Consider the following 27,260-nt stretch of genomic DNA (forward strand, 5'->3'; position numbering starts at 1 on the left):
AGACAAAAAAGGTGTCTTGATGCTCACAGGGAATTTACATTTCTGCCAAGTAGAGACAGTGGGTAGAGATATAACATTTCCAGGTAAGTAAGTACAAGGTAACTTAAGTAAGAAGATTGTACAAAAGTTGAGGTCAGGAAAAACCACAAAAGGCTTCACAAAGGAGGTAGAAATTTGAGTTGAACCTTGATAAAAGATAAGGATTCTCAAAAGATGGAAGGTGAAGAAGAAGGGTATTCTAGTCATGGAAGACAGCATATGCAAATGCACAGAAACAAAAGATGGAAAAAAGATTTGGGGGAAGAGTGCATAGCCTGGTTTGATGGGAAATTGGAATGAAAAGAAATAATTTTAAATAACTCTAAAAAGGAGAGGAGGGGCAGAACAGAGCCAAGATCACAGAGTACAGGCAGCAAACCAAATGAGTTGTTTCAACATTCACCTCCAGTCAACTTTAAGCTAATGCCTCAAATCACATTTTAGAGCAGCAGAGTCAGCAAAAGGTCAGGATGAGAAAAATTTTCCAGCCTAAGACAATTTATAGGGTTGGCAAGAGAACTCTTAGAAACCAAGGTAGTGATCAGTCCAAAGCATGCATGATACTGGCACCATCAGTGGGCCTTTCAAGTAGCTTGGCAGCAACAGCTTCAGAAATTCTCAGCCCAGAGATGGTAAGGAGTTTGAAAACTGGTCAGAGAGAGATTACAGGAGACCTTCCTGCTGGCGCTGATTAGCACTCTGTTGTTCATACACAATTTTGAGCCATAGCTCCAAAGCAGAGGAACGCTAGGAGTCAGTCACAAGGAAGCAAGGATCTTGGGAGCAGTTTCAAAGGAAAGGGAAGCACCAGCACTTGTGGTGTCAGGGAAACGGCTCCTTCCTGGGTAAAGACCAGAGCACAGACTAGGAGAATAGTATTCACTCTTCTCCACATGAAAAATTTGCTGACCCACAGAACTAACTCTGAAAATAGCAGCACGAAAAAATCTGAAGTTTGGAATAGTGCCCTACCTCCCCCACTCCAGATGAGCAGTGCTCACCATGAATATAAAGTTAAGAATTAGTCTGAAAAAAATTAGCAAAAATACACAAAACATAACACCCATAATATTAGAGTATCAGGGAATAATATGCAAAATCAGAAAAAGACAAAAGTATGAAAACAGTTACAAGTAAATCCTCAAAGAAAAACTCTATTTGGACACAAAAACAACAAGAATTTCTGAAAAAGATAGATAAGAGTGATAGAGAAAAAAATTGAGAAAAGAAATGGGAGTGATTTAAGAAAATTATGAAAAGAGAATAACTTGGTAAAAAGAATCACTAAAAATGTTGAAGAAAATATACCTTAAAAATCAGAATTGGAGAGCAGCGAAGTGGCACGATGGAGAGAGCACCAACACTGAAGTCAGGAAGACATGAGTTCAAAGGTGACCTCAGACACTTAACACTTCCTAACTGTGTGACCCTGGGCAAGTCACTTATCCCCAGTTGCCTCAGCAAAAAAAAAAAAAAAGCTCCAAATGGAAAAAGAGGTACAAAAACTCATTGAAAAAAGAAATTCTTCACAAATTAGAATTGGGCAAGTGTAAGCTAAAACAGAAAAATTTTAAAGAATATTAAAAATTAATGTTTGTTTTTTAAAGAAAAAACAAATTGGAGCAAGGTTATGGTAAATTGGAGTCAGGTTATGAAGGGCCTTAAACATTTTCCTGAAGAGTTTGTATTTTATTTTAGAAGTAATATGGAGTCACCAAGGGCTTTTGAACTGGGAAATTTACATGTTTGAATATGTAAAACTGGAAAATAGAAGATGAGGGGAATGAGTTGTAGGAATTTGCCTGCTTTAGTATGAGGAAAGAACAAATTTATTTAGGAAATTACCTTCAAGGTTTTGGTGATGACACAAGTGCCGAGTTACCCAGGGGTAATTGTCAATTTATATAGCATGTTATTACAAAGACTTATGAAGCTAGGGAGGGATTTTAGCTAGGTGGGTTGGTATGTTTGATGGGGTCCCTAGGAAATAGACTGAACTCACATATGGTTCTGGCTCTGTAAATTCATTCCAAGATAATGGGTGAGGAATGAGGCACACACAGAAGAAGCTGCACACAGAGCAAATTGTTGATTCCAGATTTCTGAGTTCCTGACTTTCCTGTTAGCTTGTGGTTTCTGATAAGATACTAATCTCCTATAGTCTGGTTCTTTGACAAAGGATGCTTTTGTGAGTGAGTATGGTAGCTGATCCCCAGAACGTTATATTTGAGATGTCTTTTAAATACTACTAGCTTCCAATTAATTACTACTTATAGATACATTTAATAAGAACTCAGGAAGACTCAAGTTTTGATGCTGGCCTTATTGATTGCCAGCTACATGATCTTGTCTTTTCATTTTCCTCAAGTGAAAAGGGAACAGTTGGGAGAAAACTTGTGTACTTATCTAGACAACACAGGATACCCAGTATTTCCCAGGAGGCAAACTCTTTAGGTGGGAGCTAGAAACAGAAACTATTCCTTGGGTACTGAGCAATGAAGTTTGTTAAATAAACTGAACTAGAAATCCTAAAGCAAGAAGGCAAATTCAACCTCATATCATTGAGTCTTAGTGTTAAGGACTCATAGCTAGATTGTGGCTTTAAATATATACTTTATTCAAAATTAATGAAACAGATCATTGTGTTTGGAGTAGGAGGATTGCAAAGTAGCATTGCATACTAAGAAGGTGTTCAATGAATATATTCCCCAAGGAAAACTAGGAACCAGATCAACAATAGAGCAAAGGACAGAAAAATAGCAAAAAACATTTTTATGACAATTTCATATAGTATAATATAGACTACCTAGACAAAAGGAGGAAGTAGATGAGGATTTTTTAAACATGTAATGAACATGTCAGAGAAGAATAATTTAGTAATATTGGATGACTTTAATGCACCAGGAATCTGCCAGAATTCTCTCTTACCCCAAAAAATAAAGCAGCTAATAAATTCTTGCCTTGCTTTAATGATATTTCATTCTTTTAAACACAGAGGAAATAATTCTTATGCTAGATCTCATTCTGACTAATTGAAACTACTCTCTCCAAAGTTACCACTGATATTCTACCAAAGCTAGTAACCTTTCCTCAGTTCTCTTCCTTCTCCACCTCTCCATGGAATAGAAATGTTGACTACTTTCTCTTCCTGAACCCTCTCCTCCCTGGGTTTTCATTGCCCTGGTTTCTCTTGGTTCCCCTCCTAACCCTTTGCTAGCTCCTCGTCAGTGCCCAGCCCCCCAGCTGGAGATGTGCCCCATAGTTCTGTGACTGGGTCGTTCTCTCTCCCTACTGTCTTCATGATCCCAAGAGCTCCTGAGCAATCAGATATAATTTCTAACTGATAACTCAGCTCTGTAGATCCAACTGGAGTCTTTCTCCTGAGCTGTTTTCCCATATCTCCCATTATCTACTGGACATTTTCTGATTGGATGTCCTCTAGACATCTCAGACTCAAAAGATCTAAAACAGAATTTATTGTTGCCTTCCCCCTCTTCCAGACCTGCCTATTTATCAGGGACACTGCCATTCTTGCAATCACCCAGACTTTTAACCTCAGTGTCTTCAACTCCTCCAAGAACATCTAAACATGTTTCCAAATCTTTCAATGACATCTCCTACATATTTTTTTTTCTCCACTCAGCACTCAGATACCATTCTATCTTTATCACTTCTTACTTGGAATATTTCAATAATTGGGCCCTGGTTGGGTTTTCTGTGTAATGTCTCTCCCCTTGAGTTTATTCTCCATATAGCCTCCCAAATTACAGTTCTGACTTCTCATTTTCCTGCTCATTAAATTCCCGTCTCCTCTAGGATCAAACATTAATTTCTCTGGCATGACCAGCCACACTCCACACCCTGATTCAGTCACAATGATTTGCTTGCTGTTCTTCCCATCCATGTTTACAGTAAACTATCATCCTATGTGTCTGGAACGTTCTCTTTCCTCACCTTCTTCACCTCCGTTCCTCACCTTCCTCACCTCACCTGCTGCTCCTGTCTTCCCTCCCAGTTACCTTAAAACTACTGTGTGTGCGTGGGGGTGTATGTGCATGCAGTGCATGTGTGTGTGTATGCGCGTGCGCCTGTGTATGTGTGTGCATGTAGGGAGAGTCATGCTTACACCCATGTTGTGTTCCCTGTTAAACTGTAAATTTCTTGAGGACAGAGTGTTTTGTTTTTGTCTTTATATTCACCTCTCTTACCACTATAATCAGCGCATAATAAGTGCTTAATGTTTGTTGATTAATTGAATATTCATTGGCAATAGTAGGAAAGTGTGAGAGGGTGGGTGTGGCACAGAGTGACTACCCCATGGATTGTTAACAAAAGGAAAGCTGAGCCTGATAGAATTTGCCATATACGAGATTGTAGAAGAGCTCTAAAGGTTCAGAGAATGGATAGGATCCCATGGACTAAATTTCAGTAGACTAAGTGCAAGAGAGACAGGAAATCAACACAAAATGATGAGGAAGAATAGAATCTCTATTTAAAGACTAATATGTATGCCTTGAAAATTAATCAACCAAATCAGATTATTAAGAGATACAACCAGATGATACAAAAGTAAGGATAGGTTAATAGGATGAATGAAATGAGATGGACCTGAAAATGATAGCAAAAGTGTTAAAACTCCGAAGGAACTACAGCTGATGATTCTTTTGCTTCACTCTTTATCAGTTCACACAAGTCTTAACCAAGTATCTCTTCTTCATATTCTTCATTTCTTAAGGTAGAATAATATTCCATTACCTTAATATAACTCTGGTTAGCCTTTTGGCAGCCAGTTTGTATTAAGTATTTTTAGTTCTTTGCTAGGAAGAAAAAAAAGGGGCACCACTGCTACATTTTTGTATATGTTATCCTGTTTGTTCTCTTTGTCTTTGACTCTTGGGGTATATGTTTAGTAATAGAATCACTAGATTGAAAGGCATATATGTAGTTTATTGTCTTTTGTAGTATAAACCCATTTTTTTTTCCATTATGGTTGAATTGATTCAGAGCACTACCAACATTAATTCATTAATGTCCTAGAATATCTGCATTCTCAACAATATTCACCATATTGTTGTCTTTGTCAGCTTGATGTCTATGAAGTAAAACCTGAGTTGTTTTAATTTATAACATTTCATGTGTTTGTTGATAGTTTACTTTTTAAAAAATTTACCTTTTGTATCCTTTGGACCACTTAGATATTAAAGAATGGCTTTTATTTTTATATATATCAGTCTCATATATACCTTAGATCTCAAACCATTCTCAGAAATATTTACTACAAAGATTTGTTTCCTCTTCTATTATAGTAGCATGAGTTTTATGTAAATGCTTTTAAATCTCATGTAATTAAAAATGCCTTAATCAAGTGTCACTTGTTTAAGACTTTTTTTTCCCTTTTTATATAAGGTAGTACCCAACATTCTCCTGTTTTTTAAAATGACATTACTTAGCATATATTATTTATGTATACATTTGGACCTTATGATATCAATATAACATATTTTTCTAAACTTTATTTTTACTAATCTGCTTTGCAGTTATCCTAGTAGTTCTTTGTCAAAAAGGGAGTCTTTACCCCAACATTTTGGGTCTTTTGATTGATGGAGTAATTGGTTTCTATGTTTAATTGCTTCTGGAAAATCTTTTTTTTTTTTTTAATTGTTTGTATTACATTGATAATTTTTAAAATTTTAACCAATATTAAAAAAATTGATGATTACTTCTTTATAATATACTTTAAAATCTTTTATTGCTAGGTTTCTTCTGTTTCTCTTTTTTGTTGTTATTTCTGTCAGAATTCTTTACCTTTTCTTCTTTTTTAATGACTGTTTCATTTTACAAAGCATTTTCTTAGTGGTTTTGTTTGATACTAAATCTGTAAAATAATTTTTACATTGCCATTTTTTCATGATATTGTGGCTTATTTGTGAATAATGAATATCTACATGCTTATTTAATTCCTTATTTTTGTAAAAGGTGTGCTGTAGCTATAGTCACATAAGTCCTTACTATTGGTTTGGTAATTTAACTTCCCTATATTTTATGCTTGTACTTATTCTGAATGGAATTTCTTTTTTTCTATCTTCCTAATGATATATTTTAGTAAAATACAAAAAGACTGATGGTTTTTATGAATCTATTTTATAAAATATTACTTTATTGAAGTTATTGTTTGGTTAATATTTTCATTTAATTCTTGGATCGTCTGCAAATAGAGATAATTTTGCCATATTTTGGGATTATGTTTATTTTCTCTATTTTTCTTGTCTTTTCTATAATTAGCATTTCTAGATCTATAGATGATTTTTAAATAACGCATCTGCATTAGACATTTCTAGATCTTATTGGAAAGATTTTGGGGGGTTTCTCCATTATAAGTAATGCCAGCTTTTGGTTTTAGAAAATTTGTTGTTATTAATAACAATATTAATAATTTTAAAAGTTTAATTTATATGCTTTTAGGAATTTTAATATATGGATATTTTATTTCATATTTTCCCATCTTTTAATTTAATTACATGACTTTTTATTATTATTAAACTATTATCCTTTTTTTTTTAATACTAGACTATGCCTATATTTCTGATAAAATTTCAACCTACTTAGCCTATTTGTGAATATTTCTTTTAATTTCCTTGCTTATATTTTATTGAATATTTTTGTATTAGCATTTATTAGTCATTTAGATCTATAGTTTCCTTTCCCTTCTTGGGTTAGGATTTGTCTCATAAGAAGAAGTTAATATGGTGGGGTTTTTCTCTCCATTTTTATAAATAACTATGAAGAGTTAATTTTCTTTAAATGTTTGATCGAATTAGCATAAAAGTCTATTTGGATCCAGAGTGTTTTTATTTGAGATTGCATTTTTTATTTGTTTAATTTATGTTTCTGAATTTTTCTGTTCATATGTTTAACTTTTTTGGAGCAAGAGTAAAGCTTAAATTTGTATTTTTGGCTCTTGAGGTTTCTCAGAACTATATTTCAACCTTGTTTTTAACTCAAACTGTTACCATTGGATCAAGATTCTGACTATTAGAGTGTGACTGCCTGAACTTTAGATTGTTCTTATAGGACATCACTTGGAGTTAAAGAAAGGGATGTAATCTGTCTTATGGGACCTTTAGTAAAGAAAGCGAAATTTTCCTAATAGAGTCAGTATTTTTCATAATTTCACTTAACCTAATGATTTTTCTATTACAGTAATTTGTCCGGAGGCTGGAGGTGATAGCCAACCCAGCAACCACACCTTTGAAGTTTTCCTTGACAATAATACTGACTTCCAGCAGTTTGAAAAATGGTGGAATAAGTCCAGGACAGTGCCTTTGTATCTGGTAGGATTACTCCTACCACTGCTCAACTTCAAATCTCCATCTTTTTTTGCAAAATTTAACATTCTAGGTAAGCCCAAGTATCTCCTTACAGCAGAGTGCAATCTCACATTCTTAGATGCTCATATTTTCTCCTTCTAAATAACCTATTCTGATAAATCCTGTTCTCCCCCAATCAGTTCCTTTCATAGTCCATTCATTTATCTAGACCATTTCACTATGCCATTTAGAACTTCTGCATTCTCAATAAACTCCCTTATATTTTTAAACTTTTTAGCCAACATTCCTTCCATCTCCTCACTTTTATTGAAACCTATCTTTCCCCATGAGGATGTCATATCTCTTGTAACCATTTTTATCCATATCAATTTTCTTCAGCTCTCCATTGTAAGAGGAAGGATTGTTCCAGTGCCACCTGAAAGCCATTCTTCTGTCCCTTCTCCAAAGACTTTTCCTTTTTCAAAGAACATGTAATTCACTTGTGCCACCCTCTTCCCTTTTTTGTTCCTTCCTTCTACTGATATCTAGATCTGAGATTTTTTTTCTTTGAATTTAGTAACCATCTTGTGGTCTTCCTCTGCATCTTATCCCCTGTTGTCATTCTTAGACTTTCAATACTTGGGCTAATAAGCCCTCTAACAACCTGAATACATAGTTCTTTACCCTGTTCAACTCTGCATTTCTACAGATTTCTTCAATCACATTCTTCAATCACATATTTGTACTCCATCTTCATGTTTGGATCTCAGCTCTTGAAACTGATTATTAGGCTCCTTGCAAGATCCATTAATAGGTTCCTTTTTATCCATCCTTTTCCTCTTAGACTATCTTTCCTATTTTGGTTTTAGTTCTCTTCATACCAAAGGCTGATCAAAGTCTATAATGTTTCTTTAAGCTGCTATCCCAGAGTGCCTTGTCCTCTCACTCTTGGTTCTTCTATTTATTTTATTTTTCCAAATACATGCAGAGATAGTTTTCAACATTCACCTTTGTAAAACCTTGTGTTCCAAATTTTTCTCCCTCCCTCCACCCTACTCACTCCCATAGACAATAAGCAATCCAATACAAATTAACCATGTACAATTCTAAACATATTTCTATGTTTGTCGTGATGCATAAGAAAAATCAGATTAAAAGGTGAAAGAAAAAAAAAAACAAGCAAACAACAACAGTAGCAAAAAGGATAATGAAGATACTATCCTTTGATCCACATTCAGTCTTAATAGTTCTCTCTCTAGATGTGGATGGCCAAACTTTTTTTTTTTTTTTTTTTTTTTTTTTTTTTTTTTTTTTTTTTTTTTTTTTTTTTTTAAAGAAAGCTAACTTTCACCAAACCCTAAAAGGACATTGGCTAAACCCCAAACCTGGACATAAAACTTCAGCTGTTGCTTCTAGCTATTAAGTTCCTTTTGAACTGGTTATTAAATCCCTGAGTGTAACTATCCCTTCCAACTAGACTGTCCTACATCTCTACATGCTCCACATTTTCCTGTGTGTAACATCCAAAGCAGGGTAAAGCCTGGGATCTACAGCTTATAACGTAATAATACCTAACCAGGACTTCATTGGAGAGGGAGCCAGATACTTTCTAACATTTTAGCCAACTCTTTCAGTTGTGTCCTAACTTAATTTCTTCCTTATCATCTGGAAAGTCCATGTTAAAGCAAGTCCAGATTGTTTTTGTTTTTGTTTTGTTTTGTTTTGTTTTTACCTCATGGGGTGAGCTTATGTGAATGTAATCCAATTGAATTTAATCATGACCCTAAGGGGAAGTCTAATTAAAAATATAAACTAGAGTCTAAGAGTAACTTGAAATGTTGCAATCAAATCTGAAAGAATTATTTTTTATTATTGGCATTCTCCTCAGAATCCATTTTTTTCCTCCTGATATTCCTGCTTCCTTTCACATAGACAGAACCATCTTTCCAAGCTTTACCTCTAAATTGGGTTTTTGGGGGAATTGCTCTTGGATTCAGAGAGCAATAAAAGTTTCCTGTATTTTGTTTAAAGTACTTCATAAATTCTTTTGAAAGACACTCAAATGATAAACATTTTCTGATTGTTTCTTTCTTATAGGCACTATATCAGTTATCTATTTGATTTTCTTTGTCACCCTGAAGACTTTTCAATTGGGTTTCCATTTGGAATTTCATTGGTTTACATCAACAGAGTACTTTGTGCCAGGTAAGCTGTTAGAGCTTAAGAACTATGAAATCAGTATTATCTATAAGTTTACAATCTTGCTCTATAATTATTATAGAACTATCCTACTCTTTGATAAACTCTAAGTCGTTTTTATTAAAGATAAGATAAAATCAGGGATAAGGTTGAGGCCTTTTCCCTCTTGATTAGTTTAGTTAAGCAGGTTAATTTATTCCTTGCTGTCTTTTCTACTTTGAAAGTAATGTATGTGGGGCAGCTAAGTGGCACAGTGGATAGAGCACTACCCCTGAATTCAGGAGGACCCGAGTTCAAAATTTGGTCTCAGACGCTTAATACTTCCTAGCTATGTGACCCTGGGCAAGTCACTTAACCCCAACCTGAAAAAAAAAAAGAAAGAAAGAAAGTAATGTATGTTGGAATAACAAAAAAGAAACAGTTCTTTAATCAAGACATTATCTCAGGATTTTGAAGGTTGAGAAATCTGTTGCATGATTGACATATGCAGATAACATCTACTTTGAGTTTGTTCATCAAGAATTCTGCCTATCATCAACATTGTTTCTGTTATGGTAAGAGCTTGCTGATTTTGGAAGAATGAAGATTATGATTATTAGTCTTTTCCTAGTCTTTTCATTTTTTTTTTGATAGTTTGATTTTTTTTTTTTTTGAAATTTTGATATTTCTTCAGTATAATAGACTATACCCTGAAAAACAGTGCATCTCAGGATAACTATGTAAATCAGGCAGATGATTAATTAGAAATAAAAAATGTGGTTTCCTTGAAAGGGAAAACATTTGCAGTCTTGAGAACTAAAAAAGATATGCAGTAAGTCATGCTTGAGATAAATCTTAAAGGAAATCAAGGATTGCAAAGGACAGGGGTTAGGGAGGGAAAGTATTTTCAGTTTGGGGGACAACTGAGGCAAAAGCATAAGGATCACAACATAGTATTTTAACCTTTTTTGTTGTTGTTTGCTTGCTTTTGTTTTTTCTCATTTTTTTCATTTTTGATCTGATTTTTCTCTGCAGCATGATAATGTGAAAATACGTATAGAAAAATTATAATGTTCAATATATATTGGATTATTTGCTGTCAGTGAGGGGAGGGGAAGGAAAGGAATTTGATTTTTGAAACAGAGTTTTTGCAGGGGTAGATGTTGAAAACTAGCTCTGTGTTTTGAAAATAAACTATTATTAAAAGAGAGAGAGAATCCTTCTATTTTTTCAAAGAATGTTACTTTGTGATCTCTAAATATAGATTGTTTTGGCATCATTTTATTTCTAATCAAGATAAATCAGTATTTTGTTGCACTCTTGTTAATATTCTGAACAACTAACTCTGTACAGTGTTGGAGGTTGTGTCTATTTAGATTTATTTTAATTTGTCCTTTTTAAAGATATCCAAAAATGATTGATGAGCTATTCATAAGTGACTCAGCTTAGGTATCTCTTAAGCAACTAACAAAGGGCAATCAAGGAACTTTGTTTATAAGGAGTTTTGAAGTAAAGATATTCATGGCCTTGTTTGTCCTCTTCCCCCTGCTTCCTACAGCATTCCCATCACCTCCTTCTCAGAAGAGAAGTGCTTGTAAAAGAAGGGTGATAATAGGAAAATGTGTTTTTACTTTGGTGATCATTTCCCTTTTTTTTTTTTGAACAGCTTACCCAGTCCAAATCAGTGGGAACTACACCACCTTTGTGATTATAGAATATGTGTTATTGTGGCTGGGCAGCTAAAGCTATTCCCCCTGTGGCAAATATCATCATTTGCCATAAGCATGAGGTTCTGAGACCCACTATGTTTAGTATAAATATTGCAACTTTTCACTGCTAATAGAGAACAATAACCCAGGTAGCCTTTGCTAACAAATTCTGAGTCTAGCCAAGAAAACATTTTTCCACAGTTACTAATTGGTCAAATAAAAATACTTGGGATAATCATATTAGCAATTTTTTTTCTCCCTCCGTACATTATCATTGGTGGGGATTGAATGCTACTAATGGATACTAGGTTGTAAATAGATACAGTGCTGCTGCACCTTGAATCAGGAAGACTTGTCATCCTGGGTTCAAATCTAGCATCAGATACTTGCTAGCTCTGTGATCCCAGGTGAGTCACTTAACCTTCTTTGACTCAGTTTCCTCATCTGTAAAAACGAATTAGGGAAGGAAATGGAAAACTGCTCCAATATCTATTTTCATAGTATTTTATTTTTTCAATTATATGTAAATATACTTTTTAACATTTATTTTTGTAAGATTTTGAAATCCAAATTTCTTTTCTCTCTTCCTTCCCTATCTAATCCACTGTCCAAGACAATAAGTAATCTGATATAGGTTATACATGTACAGTCATTTTAAACATATTTCCACATGAGTCACATTGAGAAAGAAAAATAATAACAAAAAGGGAATACAGAAAGAAAGAAAGAAAGAAAGAAAGAAAGAAAGAAAGAAAGAAAGAAGGAAGGAAGGAAGGAAGGAAGGAAGGAAGGAAGGAAGGAAGGAAGGAAGGAAGGAAGGAAGGAAGGAAGGAAGGAAGGAAGGAAGGAAGGAAGGAAGGAAGGAAGGAAGGAAGGAAGGAAGGAAAATAGTAAGCTTCAATCCGCATTCAGTCTCCATAGTTCTTTCTCTGTTTGCAGCCATTCCCCAATTGATGGGCATCACCTCAATTTCCAGTTCCTTACTACCACAAAAAAGGACAATACAAACATTTTTGTACATGTGCATCCCTTTCCCTCTTTTATGTTCTCTTTGGGATGTAGACCCAATACCCATTCCAAATGGAATCATGAAGTCAGACATCATTGAAATGACTGAACAATTATAAAAAGACAAACAGGATAATCAAAATACAGCACATCTACACTGAAAAACAGGTTCTTCAAAGACTTCCCTTTTTGTTACCATTCATATTTATATGCATTATTTTACCTTTTCTCTCCAGAAAGTTTGATGTGTCCCCTAAATTCATCTCACTGGTTTTTCACACTTTTGAAATTGAATGCCAAGAGAGGAGGGCCTAAGGCAAATATCACCAATACTTTTAAGACCATTTGTTGAGAAAAATCATACAAACTTTTCTTCCTTCTCTGTTCTTTTTTGTAGAGCATTTTCGGCTTATTCTCTCTTTTTTTTTTTTTATTATAGCTTTTTATTTACAAGATATATACATGGGTAATTTTATAGCATTGACAATTGCCAAGCCTTTTGTTCCAATTTTTTCCCTCCTTCTCCCCACCCCCCCTTCCCAAGACAGCAGGTTGACCAATACATGTTACATATGTTAAAGTATAAATTAAATACAATATATGTATATATGTCCAAACAGTTATTTTGCTGTACAAAAAGAATTGGACTTTGAAATAGTGCACAATTAGCCTGTGAAGGAAATCAAAAATGCAGGCTGACAAAAATAGGGATATTAGGAGTTCTATGTAGTGGTTCATAGTCATCTCCCAGAATTCTTTCGCTGGGTGTAACTGGTTCAGTTCATTACTGCTCTATTGGAACTGATTTGGTTCATCTCATTGTTGAAGAAGGCTACATCCATCAGAATTGATCATCATATAATATTATTGTTGAAGTATATAATGATCGCCTGGTCCTGCTCATTTCACTCAGCATCAGTTCATGTAAGTCTCTCCAAGCATTTCTGAAATCATCCTGTTGGTCATTTCTTACAGAACAATAATATTACATAATATTCATATACCACAATTTATTCATCCATTCTCCAATTGATGGTATCCACTCAGTTTCCAGTTTCTGGCCACTACAAAGAGGGCTGCCACAAACATTCTTGCACATATAGGTCCCTTTCCCTTCTTTAAGATCTCTTTGGAATATAAGCCCAGTAGTAACACTGCTGGATCAAAGGGCATGCATATTTTGATAACTTTTTGAGCATAGTTCCAAATCATTCTCCAGAATGGCTGTATGAATTCACAATTTTTGTGAGCATTTTCTTAGTAAATTCATGCCATTCTCATGTAATGTTGGACAAAAGCAACAACAGGAAACTTTTTTTTTTTTTTAATTGGCACATCTAAAACAAAGCAGAAACTACTGATTTTTGCCATTTGGTTATTGATCACATCTTTGGCAGCTAATGTATCTCTCCTAGTTGTAAATTTTGATGACTTCTCTCCTTTTTTTCCCCTAGAGATCAGATTTCATTTTCCACAGTTGACTGGAGTACTTACTCTTGCTTTCTTCATTCATAACTGTATTATTACGCTTCTAAAGAACAACAAAAACCAGGAGAACAATGTAAGTATGAATGTGAAGGAGTAACTTCATTTTATCCTGTGAATAGACTTTTCATTTGTTGTGAATCATTTTATATTTGAAATAGAAACATACATTTTTGTAAAGTTACTAATATTTTGAGATATCTAGATTTGTGACAAAAAGAAAAGAAAATAAACATTTAGTAATATGCGCCAAGCATTGTACTAAATGCTGAATATGTAAATACAAGCAAAAAGAAATCTCTCTGTCCTTAAAGAGCTAATAATTGGGTCTTCTTTAAATAAATCTTTATTGATGTCCTTTGTTTATTACATTATCCCAGTTTTCCTTAGTATTCCACCTCCTCCTAAAAACCTATGATCTTGAAACCACATTTTTTAAAAACAAAAAAAAGAGGAAAAAATCAGCACAATCAATTAATACATTGAAAAAGTATGAAATCATGTGCAATGTACCATACTTGTGGATCTCTCATCTCAAAGAAGTGAGTTGAGAGTGTCCTATCATATCTCTTCACTTAAGTCATGCTTAATTTGTATAATTTTGCTATATTTACTTTTGATTTCTGTATGTGTGTGTGTATGTGGGTTGTCTTTCTTTCCATTTATATTAATTGTCGTCACTGTGTATATTGTTTTTTTGGTTCAGTTTACTTCACTTGGTATCAGTGCAGATCCTTCCAGGCTTCTCTGAATTCATCACATTCATCATTTCTTACAACATAGTAATATTACATTACATTCATTTGCATATATATTCAGTTTGTTTAGCCATTCCCCTATTGATAAGCCCTATATAGTTCCTTTCTATCACCAGAAATGTTGCTGTAAATATTTTTGGTGTATATCAGGACATATTTCCTATTGTTGGCTCCATGAAAGTCCAGTAACAGAGTCTCTGATTCAAAGGATATGGACATTTTAGTTAACTTATTTGTGTAATTCCGAATTATTTTCCAAAGTAGTATTTATGCAGCAAAGGGTTTATATTCTAATGCAGAAAGACACCACCAAAAAAAGGAGTGGAAGAGGAGTGGAAAATGATTATTTTGAAGCCCAGAAAATTAGGAACAGTTTGGGGAGGACAGTAAAGGCAGATCAATCTGGGCCCCTTCACAAAATGGAATCTCCAGGAGAAACTTATTGATGGGCAAAAGGGATGGGCTTTGCAGACAGATATTCAATAGTGAGTAGGCCGCAAGTGTAGTAGGATGAACTAGAAGAAGGAGGCCTAAAGCACTGAGCTAAAGTCCATAATGAAACCGCATTAGAGGTAAAATTTTGAAGTCCAAAAGGTGGGGAATGAGGCAAGGAAAGGAATCAGCTTCTCATACAGACCCTTCATCCCTTCAATGTATGTATTCCCTCCAGTATGATACAAATTGCAATCTATTTGTGCCTACTGATGCCTTGTGTCTCTAGCTATGTACCATGGCATGTATCATAAATTTGTTGCAGAGGTTTCAGTCATTTTGTTGGGGGCTTTATTTTAGTTCTCTTAACTTTATTGGAATACCAGTAGAGTACATACTCTGTCCCTTAGTTATTTCTACATAGAATGTGTGAATTTTAATTACTTATTGAGAAGATGCTAAGATATATGACTAAGCTAAAACATTTTTTATTAGTATACTGCTAGAACATAATTTATAATTCACATTATCATTTGGTCGTTCAACTTCTTCATTTTATAGAAGAGGAAACATCAAGAAATATGGCATATTGAAAGTTATAGTAGCAGAGCTGAGACAAGAATGCAGATTAGTCTAGTTACCTTTTGTGCAGCAGTGTCCAATAAGTAAGATCATGCCTTTATTTTATTACTCTATAAAACCTGACATGATTGGGAGGAAAGAATTGTTTGAACCTAGATATTTTTGAATTAGATTTGCTTTGTTCTCTGGACCTAGACTAAATCTGTTTTTATCATGAAAGTGTGGGTGCTTTAGAAATTTATAAGAAGTTAATGTTCTTCTCTTTTCTAGATTTTTGAAAAGTATTTGAGAACTCTGTTTAAAATTATACTGGTCAGAGTAATGCTAATAATAAAAATGAAGTGAGCTTACACATACTTGGCTCTGTTCCTTATTAGTTCCATTAGCCAAGCTATCTTCAGAATAATACACAAGAAGTAAGTGTGTGTGTGTGTGTGTGTGTGTGTGTGTGTGTGTGTGTGTGTGTGTGTGTGTGTACACATATCAAGTTTTTAGGCTCTGAGACAGCTCAGAAGAACATAGGCCATTTGTACTTTTGGATTATTACCAACTCATTTAGATAGCCACTCTGGTCATAACTTAATATCTTTATGGAACTTGGAATGACCCCTTATAATATGATATAAAGCAGAGTACCAGGTATGGAATCAAGTGGACCTGAGTTTAAATCTCAAATCTGCCATTTGCTTTCTTTGTGATCTTAGGCCTCAGTTGTATTATCTGGAAATTTCAAGGAGTTGGACTAGATAACTAGTGAGTTCTCTTTTAGCTCTAAATTTATGATTCTTTTGTCCTGATTTAGAGCCACTAAAATTTACAGCCAAGTAAGATAAGTCCAAACACAAGAAAATCAATTATCTCTCTATAATGAAAGAAGCAGCTTCCCAAGCTCTTGAAAATAGTAGATACTGCAAGTGAAACAACAAATCATAGATACAATCAATAATTTCATACAAGAGAATGACAGTAATGAAACAACATATCAAAATTTATGGGATCCAGCCAAAGCAATTCTTAGGGGAAGTTTTATATCTCTAGATGCTTTCTTGTATAAAATAGAGAAAAAAAAAAAAAAATCAATGAATTAGGCATGCAACTAAAAAAAAAAAACTAGAAAACAAATTAAAAAAAAAACCAATTAAATACAAAATTTGAAATTCTGAAAATAAAAGGGGAAATTAATGAAATAGAAAATAAGAAAACTTTTGAATTAATAAACAAAACTAAGAGTTGATTTTATGAAAATAATAGATATTTCCAAAACAAAATTTGCCCTAAATATTTTTTGGAGTCACTAAGATTCTTAAGGTCATGTTTCTTCTTCCTTATTAGGATGTTAGTATTATATCATCCTATAGCTCCTTCCATTTTTTTAGATTTCTCTTGACTTACATTTATATTTCAAAATTCCTATTCAGCTCTTTTTATCTCCATCATCAGAAATTCTTTGAAGAATCTTGTTTCATTAAAATTCATTTTTTTCTCCTGTATTCTCCTTATATTCTTTGCAAGGTAAGTCATTTTTTATTATAATCTTTTGAAATATTGTATTCCGATATCTCATTTATGTTAGAATTTCCAGGTCTTATGTAGTCCTTACTTTGATTCCTTGTACCTTGAAAGGCTTCTGCATTTAAATTTTTTTAATTTATAAAAATTATTTTTTGGCTTTAATATGGGACTGAATTTTCATTTATATTTCCTGAAATATAATATCCAGGTTTGTTTTAAAATATAGTCTTCAGAGAATCCAGTGATTCTTAAATGCTCTCTTCTTGACCTCTTTTCCAGTTGTTTTCATATCAGATACCTATTTATTCTAATATTTCTTCTATCTCATGGAATTATTGATTTGTATTTGATCTATTCTAGTTTTTAGGAAGTGGGTTATTTGGGTAAGATTTATCACTTTCTTTTTTTTAAAGTTGAGCAACTTTTATTTTTTTTATTAATTTTATAATTATAACTTTTTTTTTGACAATACATATGCATGGGTAATTTTTTTACAACATTATCCCTTGCACTCACATCTATTCCAGATTTTCCCTCCTTCCCTCCATCCCCTCCCCTAGATGACAGGCAGTCTCATACATGTTAAATGTGTTATACTATATCCTATATACAATATATGTATGTAGAACTGAATTTCTTGTTGCACAGAAGAATTGGATTCAGAAGGTAAAAATAACCTGGGAAGAAAACAAAAGTACAAACAGTTTACACTTATTTCCCAGTGTTCCTTCTCTGGCTGTAGCTGAGTCTGTCCATTAATTGGAACAGAATTAGATTTTCTCTTTGTTGAAGATATCCATTTTCATCAGAATATATCCTCATACAGTATTGTTGTTGAAGTGTATAATGATCTCCTGGTTCTGCTCATTTCATTCAGCATATCACTTTCTTTTTAAACTTCTTTTATTCTTCTGGTTCTTTCTTCACAAATCTTTATTTCATTTTACATCTCTTGCTTCATTTCTTTTAGGTACTCATGTATTCTTTGAGGAAAATGCATATTTTTATTAAGACACTATTTATATTGACCCTTTTCCTTTTAGGCTGGATTTTTGCACAGCCCCAAATCTATGATTCATTATATTGTTTGGTGTCTTCTTTGGCTTAATTATCTTTCTAGCTTTCCTTCTTGAATTGGGACTTTGTAGCAAAGGTCTGCCACCAATTGCCTTCTGTAACATTTGTGTCTTAACCTAAATGACCTGGGTTCCTGTGCCAATCTTATTTCCAGGATTAAATCTGTCTGGATCTTGGAGGTTCATAACATTTGATCTTGAGTGCTCAGTGGTGATTTAGCCCTGTGCTAAGGACCTTGGATCTCTGCAGTATCCCTTAGTGCCAATGTGCCTGCACTAGTTATCACCTTTTCTGGATCCTTCCAGTGACTTACTTTTGGTGTCCAACTCTCCCTGTGGCTTTTTAAGGGAAGCCCTCTGTTTTAGCTATTTCTAGATATGGACCCTTGCAGGCTATGTGATTCTTCAAATGGTTTATGTTTCCCTGGGAGGCTGCAAGTTTTTCTGCCCATAATGGAACTGGCTTTGCTGATGGTCCCCTTTTATATTGCCTGTTAACTTCTCAATGACTTTTCATACAGTTCAGAGATAGAAAAATTCACTTCCTTTAACAGTAAGGGCTCCAGAGATTGGAAAAGATAAAATAAAGAAACAAGTGCTTTAGGCACGTTATAGAAGTTCAGTTTGGAGAGAGAGAAGGCTATATATGGGAAGTAGTACTACTGGCTGGTAGGTAGATATGTAGAGTGTATGTGGGGCAGCAATGATGAGTTTGAGCCAGATTGGCTCTACGTGCTTCAGGCATCAACTAACTGGAGAGCAACCAGAAAAGGGCTCCAGGATGCTGAAGTGTCTGAAGCTCATGCCATATGATAGTGATCTGGCAATGTACAGCCTGGAAGAAAAGGCAGATTTAGACTTGATGGAAGAAAAACTTTTCTAATGAGTAGAATTGTCCAAAAGCGAGATGGATCTGTCTCTGGAAATACTGTGTTTCTCTTAATTAAAAGACCTGAGATTACATGACAAAGGAATACACTCTTTCATATGTAAGCCAGAAGAAATCATAATTATCCGTATTGCCAAATCTTGTTTCAAGAGAGGAGGTTTAGAAAAGGTCCAGCTTCCATGGATGAATTCTTCTGTGCCTGCAACAACTAGCTGCCAAGAAAAACCTCCATGTCAGCAAAAAATCCTTAGCAGTTGATATATTGAAAGCTGACAGGAGAGGGTATTGGGAAAGATGTGAATCTTTGCCCAGAGATATGGACTCTCTGATTTTATTCTGTGAAAGACAAGTAACAAATCTTGAGTCATCTTAACCAATGAGTTGAGAAAATTAGTGCACAGATTAACAGTGTCTGAAGAAGCATCTTTGTGAGCTATTATAGAACTGATTGGCCCTTAACACAATTGGTTTGTTTTATATATCTAAACATCTTCAAAAAAGCTTATGATTACACTAAACTTTGTGATGAAGTTCTAGTAATAGAACTAAGAAAAAAATCTTAAAATCTTTTTTGTAAATGCACTTCACACTTCTCACATTGGCTAAGATGATAGGAAAAAAATAATAATAAATGTTGGAGGAAATGTGGACACTAATACATTGTTGGTGAAGTTGTGAAATGATCCAACCAATCTGGAACTATGCCAAAGGGCTATAAAACTGTACATACCCTTTAATCTAGTAGTGCCATTACTGGATCTTTATCCCCCAATACAAATGTATTGCTTCAGAGAACTTGGCAACTGACAGGATGAAAGGTGAAAAACAAGCAAGTATCCAACACTTCAAGATTATGAAGCTGTTAACAAACTGTGCATAGCCTTTGATTCAGCAATGCGTCTACTGGGCTTGTATCCCAAAGAGATCTTAAAGGAGGAAAAGGGACCCACATGTGCAAAAATGTTTGTAGCAGCCCTTTTTGTAGTGAAAAAGGAACTGGAAACTGAGTGGATGTCCATGAGTTGGGGAATGGCTGAACAAGTTATGGTACATGAAGGTAATGGACTATTATTATTTTATAAAAAATGATGAACAAGCTGATTATAGAAAGGCCTGCAAAGATTTACACGAAGTTATATAGGATAAAAAAGCAGAACCAGGAATACATTGTACACAATAACAGCAAAAATGTGCTCTGATCAACTATGAAAGGCTTGGTTCTTCTCAATAATGTAGTGATCCAGAGCAATCCCAATAGACTTTGAACAGAAAATGCCATCTGCCTCCAGAAAAAGAATATGGAGATTGAATGTAAATCAATACATGCTATGTTCACTTCTTTTTTCTGTTTTTTTATCTCTCCCATGGTTTTTCCCATTTGCTCTGATTTTTCTGTCCCAAAATGATTCATAAAGCAATGTGTATTAAAAATAAACTTCCTACTATAAAAAAAGGGGGAAAAAAAGAAAAGAAAACTCTTTTGGCTGATTGTTTTCCTTAACTTATTTCAAACCACAATATTGAATTAGGCATAAATTTTTGTTTTGAAAGGAGGTTATTTACAGTAAATACTGAAAATTTAAAGTAGAGGTAGTATAGTTTCCTTAATGTTATATAGATAGTTTGATTTAAACTGATTTAAATGATTATCATGCATGAGGGTTAGCATTTAGGTCAGTTTGGCATATTGAGATGGAATAAAGTGAAATCAGTTTGGAAAAGTAGGTTATGCAGTTTGGATGAAGTGTTAGTGATATGAGAAGGAATAATATGAAATAAAATTTGATAGGTAAGTCGGAGCCAGATTGTAGATGGCACTGACCAAAAGACTAAGGAAGTTATTGTTGTTGTTGTTTGAATTCACTAAGAAGTCAGAGTAATTGAAGGTTTTTTGATCAGCAAAATAACACGATCATACCTATTAACTAGGAAGACCAGTAGTACAACTCTGTGGGCATGGATTGTAGTAGGAAAATACTGTCAACAGGAAGACCTATTAGACAATTATAATTCAATAATCTAAGTGAAAGATAATAAAGATGTAGACATAGATGACAAAAAAAGATAGGTACAAAAGATACTACAAAGATAGAGCAGTAGGATTTATTAAAAAGTGCCTGCTACATATCAATCACTGTGCTAAGTACTAGAGGAAGACAAAGACAAAAAATAGTCCCTCCTCTTCTGGAGCTCACAGTTTATGCGTACACATTTATAGTTTTCAGCATTCATTTTTTGTAAGATTTTGAGTTCCAAATTTTTTTCCCTTCCTCTCTTTACTATTACATCCCTAGGACAATAAGTAATGTGATACAGTTTATACATGTACAATCATGTTAAATATGTGTCCACATTAGTCATATTGTGAAAGAAGAATCAGAATAAAAGTGTGATTTTTGTGAACAAGAGAAAAAATATCACAATAAAGAAAAAAACAAAAAAAGTGAAAATAGTATTCAATCTGCATTCAGACTCTATAGTTCTTTTTCTGGATATGTAGAGCTATTTCCATCACAAATCTTTTGGAATTGTCTTGAATCATTGCATTGCTGAGAAGAGCTAAGTCTTATCATTTGCATAATGCTGCTGTTACTGAGTACAGTGTTCTCCTGGTTCTTCTCTCTTCACTTAGCATCAGTTCATATATGTATGTATGGATTTTTCTGTAAAATTTTCTTGCTCATCCTTTCTTATAGAATAATAGTATTACATTATATATATTCATATATATATCACAACTTGTTCAGCCATTCCCCAGTTGATGAGTATCCTCTCAATTTCCAATTCTTTGCCACCACCAAAAGAGCTGTACATGTGAGTCCTTTCCCCTTTTTTAATGATCTCTTTGGGATATAAATCTAGCATTGCTATGGCTGGAACAAAGGGTATTTACAGTTTTACAACCTTTGAGCATAGTTTTAAATTGCTCTCCAGAACAGTTGGATCAGTTCATATCTCTACCAACAATACATTAGTGTTCCAATTTTCTCACATCTTCAACAAGTATCATTTTCCTTTTTTGTCATATTAGCAAATCTGATCTGTGATGTAATACCTCAGTTGTATGAGTTTGCATTTCTCTAATCAATAGTGATTTAGAGCATTTTTAAATGACCATAGATAGCTTTAATTTCTTCATCTGAAAACTGCCTATTCATATCCTTTAAAGTATTTATCAGTTGGGGAATGGCTATTTTTCTTATATAGTTGACTCAATTCTTTATGTAGTTGAGAAATGAAACCTTTATTAGAAACATGGGTTGTAAAAATTATTTCTCAACTTTGTGCTTTCCTTCTAATCTTGGTCCCATTGGTTTCGTTTTGCCCACAGTTATGTACAAACAAACTCTGTGCAGGATGATACATTGAAGATAACTGACTGACGGAAACAATAGTATTACCTGATTAAATACCTGATTAAAAAGGTAATCAGGAAAAACTTCTTATGGAAGGTAGGATTTTGGCTAGAAGATTAGATGGAAGCCAGGGAAGTTAGGAAACAGAAATAAAAAGGGAATAATTTAAAGTCAAGGATGAAAAGCCCAGAGTCAGAAGATGGAACATCTTGCTAGAGAAGCTCTAAGGGGGCCAGTGTCACCAGATCACAAAGGGTATTTATGGGAAGGGGAGGAGGGAGGCATATAAGAAGATTGGAAAAGTAGAAGGGGGACCAATTATGAAAGGAATTAAAAGACAAAAAGGTTTATATTTGTTCTTGGAAGTTATAAAAAGCTACTGGAGTTTACTGGATGAGGGAGTCAGGAGGCAAAACCAAGATGCTAGAGTAAAGGTTGGGTGAGGAAGTCACATAGTCAGGCCTGTACTTTAGGACAGCCTAGTGGAGGACGGGCAGGATACCTACCAGCAGGCCATTGCAGTAGTCCCAGGTGATAAAGTTCTGCAGTGGAGTGTTAAAAAGGTCAGGAGAGAAAAGGGGGAAAATTGGACAGAATTGAAGCAAAGATAGAATTGATGAGACTTGGCAACAGATTAGATATGATGGGGAGGAGGAGGTGAAAGAGAGAGTTAAGGATGACTCCTAAGTGGTGAGCTTTGGTGACTAGGAGAATGGTGTTGCCCTCAATAGTAATAGGAATATTCAGACTAGTGAAGGATAAGGAGTGGAGGGATGTGACAGGGATATGGGGAGTTCAGTTTGAACATGTTTACATTTAAGATGACTATATGGCATATAATTACTGATGTCTAATAGTTGAGAATTGTTAGATTGGAGAGCAGGGCAAGACAAACAGATGTGAGAATCATCTGTATATAGATAGTAGTTGAATTTATGGGGATTGATTAGTTCACCAAATGCAATGGGATAGAAAGAAAAGAGGGCCAGGTAGTGAGTCTTGGAATTAGTGGACACTATCTGGATAAAGTTCCAGTAAAGGAAACTGAGAAAAAGCAATGCGGGGAGAGGGGGGCAGTCTGCTGGAGAAGACAGGATGGAACATAAATGGGATTGCTTGGCAAGTGGAGCCACTTCTCCATGTGAGACAGGTAAAGGATATGCCATCCGAATAATATAAGAGGAATATAAAGAGAGATCAAGGAGATCTGCAATTGTCCTCAGTCTCTTAAGGCAGCCAAATATTGCATTAGATGTCTTTGCTGCCCTAATCATCTGATGCCAAAGTTAGAAACTAAGGGGATGCACCCAGAGCCAGGTCAAGTGAAACTAGAAGAACAAGGCAGTCCACTGCCCTGCTAAAGATAAGCCTGATTTAGCTCATGTTTATAACAGTTGTGTTCTAACCACAACTTCCCCTCCTACACAGCTGAATGTTAGGCTTATTGAGCATTTTCTACCTTGTCTAAGATGAACTCATTTATCAAAAACATGTATTTTTCTATCCATGGTATTTTCTTGTTCTTGATCCATATAATTTTAAACTTTCTTTTAGAGTCAATTCACCTCCTTCTTAGCTTTAACAGAAGTATAGGGTTCTGGGAACTCACAGGGGCTTATCTTGGGATGGAACAGGGTGTGAAGTAAAAGGAAACAATATAGCTAAGCTCCCCTCCAGACAAATCTAGAATAGATGTGCCAGACCAAAGGTGACAGAAGGATCTGCAAATACGGGGAAGGTCCAGCCAGAAATACATGGCTTCACTGGAGTACTTTATTGCTCAGGGAAAGGTGTACACCAAGGTAAGAGGAAGCAGTCTGCAAGCCATATTAGAGCATCACCAGACTAATACTAGGGTACCACAATGGGAACAGGTGAAAGCTGACAGCTTTGTTGCCTACTCTCTGTTCTGGCTCACAGATCCAACACAGACAAAGGAAGGACCTGGGCACAAGGGGTAGTATTCCTGTGTAGGAATGGTGTTTGAAGGGTAGAGGGCAGGGGATGTACCTAGAAAGAAAAACATTCAGAAGCAAGAGGCAAGTATGTGGCTCAGACTCCCAAGAGCAGAATTGGGTCTCCATTCCAACTTCAGGCCTACCTTACAGGACAGGACTTCCAGACTGTCAAAGGAAAGCCTACAATTTCTCTCTGAAGCAACAGTTTCTCAGTTGATAGGGCTAAGTCCAGTAGCAGTCTATTATTACTCTGACTGAAAGGTCAAGAACTTACAAAGTTCAGACCAGGGAGCAACAATCAGATTCTGCCTTGGAGCAGACCAGTTTGGGGGCATTAAATAGTTTACAGGTCCAACAGGCTCAGCTTTCGCTCCAAAAAGACAGTAGAATCCAGTCCAAACATCAAATCCACAATCAGGAAATTAGGCTGGAAGTGTGAGGAAACTATAAAGAAGCACATTGTAAAAAGCTATTATGGTGTCAGGAAAGCTCAAGACAAAAACTAGAAGAGAGAATGACTCCAAAACATCTATAAGCAGAGATTCAGAGAAAAACACAACTTGGGCACAAACTTAATTAGAATTCTTAAAAGAGGTGAAGCAGGAATTGAAAAATGTTTTTATAAATGAAATGAGGATACATGAGGGGAAAATTTTTTTAAAGAAATGAGAGCTATGCAAGTAAATCTCAGGTGATAGGATGGATTAGTCTACAGAGAAGAAGAGTCTGCAAATCTTTAATTGAATGGATTTGAATTTGAGTTGAGTGCTGATTGAAGTTACACAGTGACTTGAATTAGAGTTAGGTAGTGAATGCGATTATAGAGGTAGACTATACTAAGGAATGGAGATGAGTTTCACAATAGAATTGAGTCCTGAGTGGAAATGAAGGGTGAAGTTACAAAGGAATTTGGATTTGCCTGTTGTGGGAAAATATTAAATCTACACCAGTTAGATTAAGTTTTAAAAAAGAGAACTATAATCAGTTTTCAGTTTTACACCCCTAAAGAAGTGGCAAAGAATAGAAATCTGAGGTGGTGAATTGGGGGATGGTGGATTAAGTTATGCTACACAGTTATAGTAGAATATATTGTGCTGTAATAAATGAAGAAGGGGATGGTTTCAGAGAAACTAGTCAAGATTTGTATGAATTGACTGAGTAAAGTGAACAGAACTAGGAAAACAGTTTGTACAGCAGCATCAATATGGTAAAGAAAAACAATTCTGAAAGAAATAGGAACACTAATCAATATAGTAATCAAATATGATTCCAAAGGACTAATAATGAAATCTGTTACTCACCTCTTGATAGAGAAGTGAAGAATAAGACTTGGATTTTGATGTTTATTTTTAATATAGGAAGTGTGGAAGTTTGTTTTGCTTGACTATATACATTTATAACTAGGGTTATGTTTTTTTGGGAGAGTAGGGGGTGGAAGGCAGAAAATGTGGATTTTTGCTGATTGGAAAAAAATAATTTTTTTTTTTTTTTTTTTTTTTTTTTTGAGGCTGGGGTTAAGTGACTTGCCCAGGGTCACACAGCTAGGAAGTGTTAAGTGTCTGAGACCAGATTTGAACTTGGGTCCTCCTGAATTCAAGGCTGGTGCTTTATCCACCGCGCCACCTAGCTGCCCCCGGAAAAAAATAATTTTTAAAAATTTTACTTCACTGTAAGAAATTTATGAATATAAAGAATTCAGAGAAACATGGGTAGACATAGGAACTGATTTGGTGAATATAAGCTGTGTGTTGTGTGTGTGTGTGTGTGTGTGTGTGTGTGTGTGTGTGTGTTTGTGTACATGTCGGGTGTACATACAAAGCAATCATTATGCAGCAATACAAATGAAAAGAAAAAAAGAAAAGGAGAATTAGAGGAAGATAAGTTGAAGGAGAGATTAGTCTTAAGCCAAACAAACTTTGAGGATATGCAAAGCTATTTATATTCTTTTTGAGCTAGAAAATAATTTGAGTCTGAGGGAGCACCCACAAGGGAAATTAACAAGTATAAATGTAAGTATACAAATGTGATGGAATACTTTTGGACTGTCAGAATGATGAAGGAAAGGATTTCAGAGAAACTTATGAAGTCCTATATGAACTGATGCAGAGTGAACAGGATCAGGACAGTTTATGCAATGAAAGGAATATGGTAAAGGCATACAATTTTGAAAGAATTAGGAATTCTTATCAGTTAATGACCAAGCATGATTCCAGAATACTAATGAGGAATCATGCTGTCCACCTCCTGATAGAGAAAGGATTCAGAATGCAGAAAAATGTTTCTTTGGACACGGTCAATGTGAAAAATCTGTTTTCGTTGACTATGTATATATATATATAGGTAATATGTTTTTTTTTTTCTTTCATTCTCAGTTGGAGAGGAAGAAGTGTGAAAAGACATTTTTGTTGAGTGAAACAAAATATTTCCTTTTGCTTTAAAATTAATTCATTTCAGAGGCAGCATGTGGCTAAAATACCAGCCCTGGGGTCAGGAGGACCTGAGTTCAAATTTGGCCTCAGACACTTGACATTCACTAGCTTTTTGACCCTGGGCAAATCACTTAACCCCAATGGCCTTACCCCACCCCCTGAAAAATTCACTTTGGTCCCTACCATTTCTCCTTGGGAGTGGTCCCCCATCTGGGTCTGTTTATTGTCCCAGTTATCAACAGCTGCATCTCTAATCCTTCTATGAGCAAAAGCAAAATCCCCAACTTCAAGCTAAGTTTGCATTCCATCATTTTGGAGCCCAGAGTGGCTCTGGAAATAGCTAGTCAGCTTCCTAAATCCCTGATAGTGCAAGTCCTTAAAGTTTGTACTCTGTATAAATAGATTGAGGACCTGCTGGAATTTCTGATGTAATAGAAGCTATTCGTTGCCTCACAGTCTTGGGGAGCCTCCTCAGCACTCCTCATAGCTTTGGCCAAAATGGCTTTATTATTATATTTATATAATAATATAATAGCCCTTCT

The 27,260-nt window shown here is 34.9% G+C and overlaps 1 protein-coding gene across 1 annotated transcript in view; it reads left to right on the forward strand.

Moving 5' to 3' along the window:
* The window catches only part of SLC38A9 (solute carrier family 38 member 9), a 90,021-nt gene that overhangs the window by 40,423 nt on the left and 22,338 nt on the right, over positions 1-27,260 (forward strand). Inside the window, 3 exon segments of the mRNA XM_074282500.1 lie at positions 7,240-7,437; positions 9,444-9,551; positions 13,696-13,802. Coding sequence (XP_074138601.1) covers positions 7,240-7,437; positions 9,444-9,551; positions 13,696-13,802 — 413 coding nt within the window.

The sequence above is a fragment of the Sminthopsis crassicaudata genome, chromosome 1 (genome assembly GCF_048593235.1).
Source record: "Sminthopsis crassicaudata isolate SCR6 chromosome 1, ASM4859323v1, whole genome shotgun sequence".
NCBI lineage: Eukaryota > Metazoa > Chordata > Mammalia > Dasyuromorphia > Dasyuridae > Sminthopsis > Sminthopsis crassicaudata.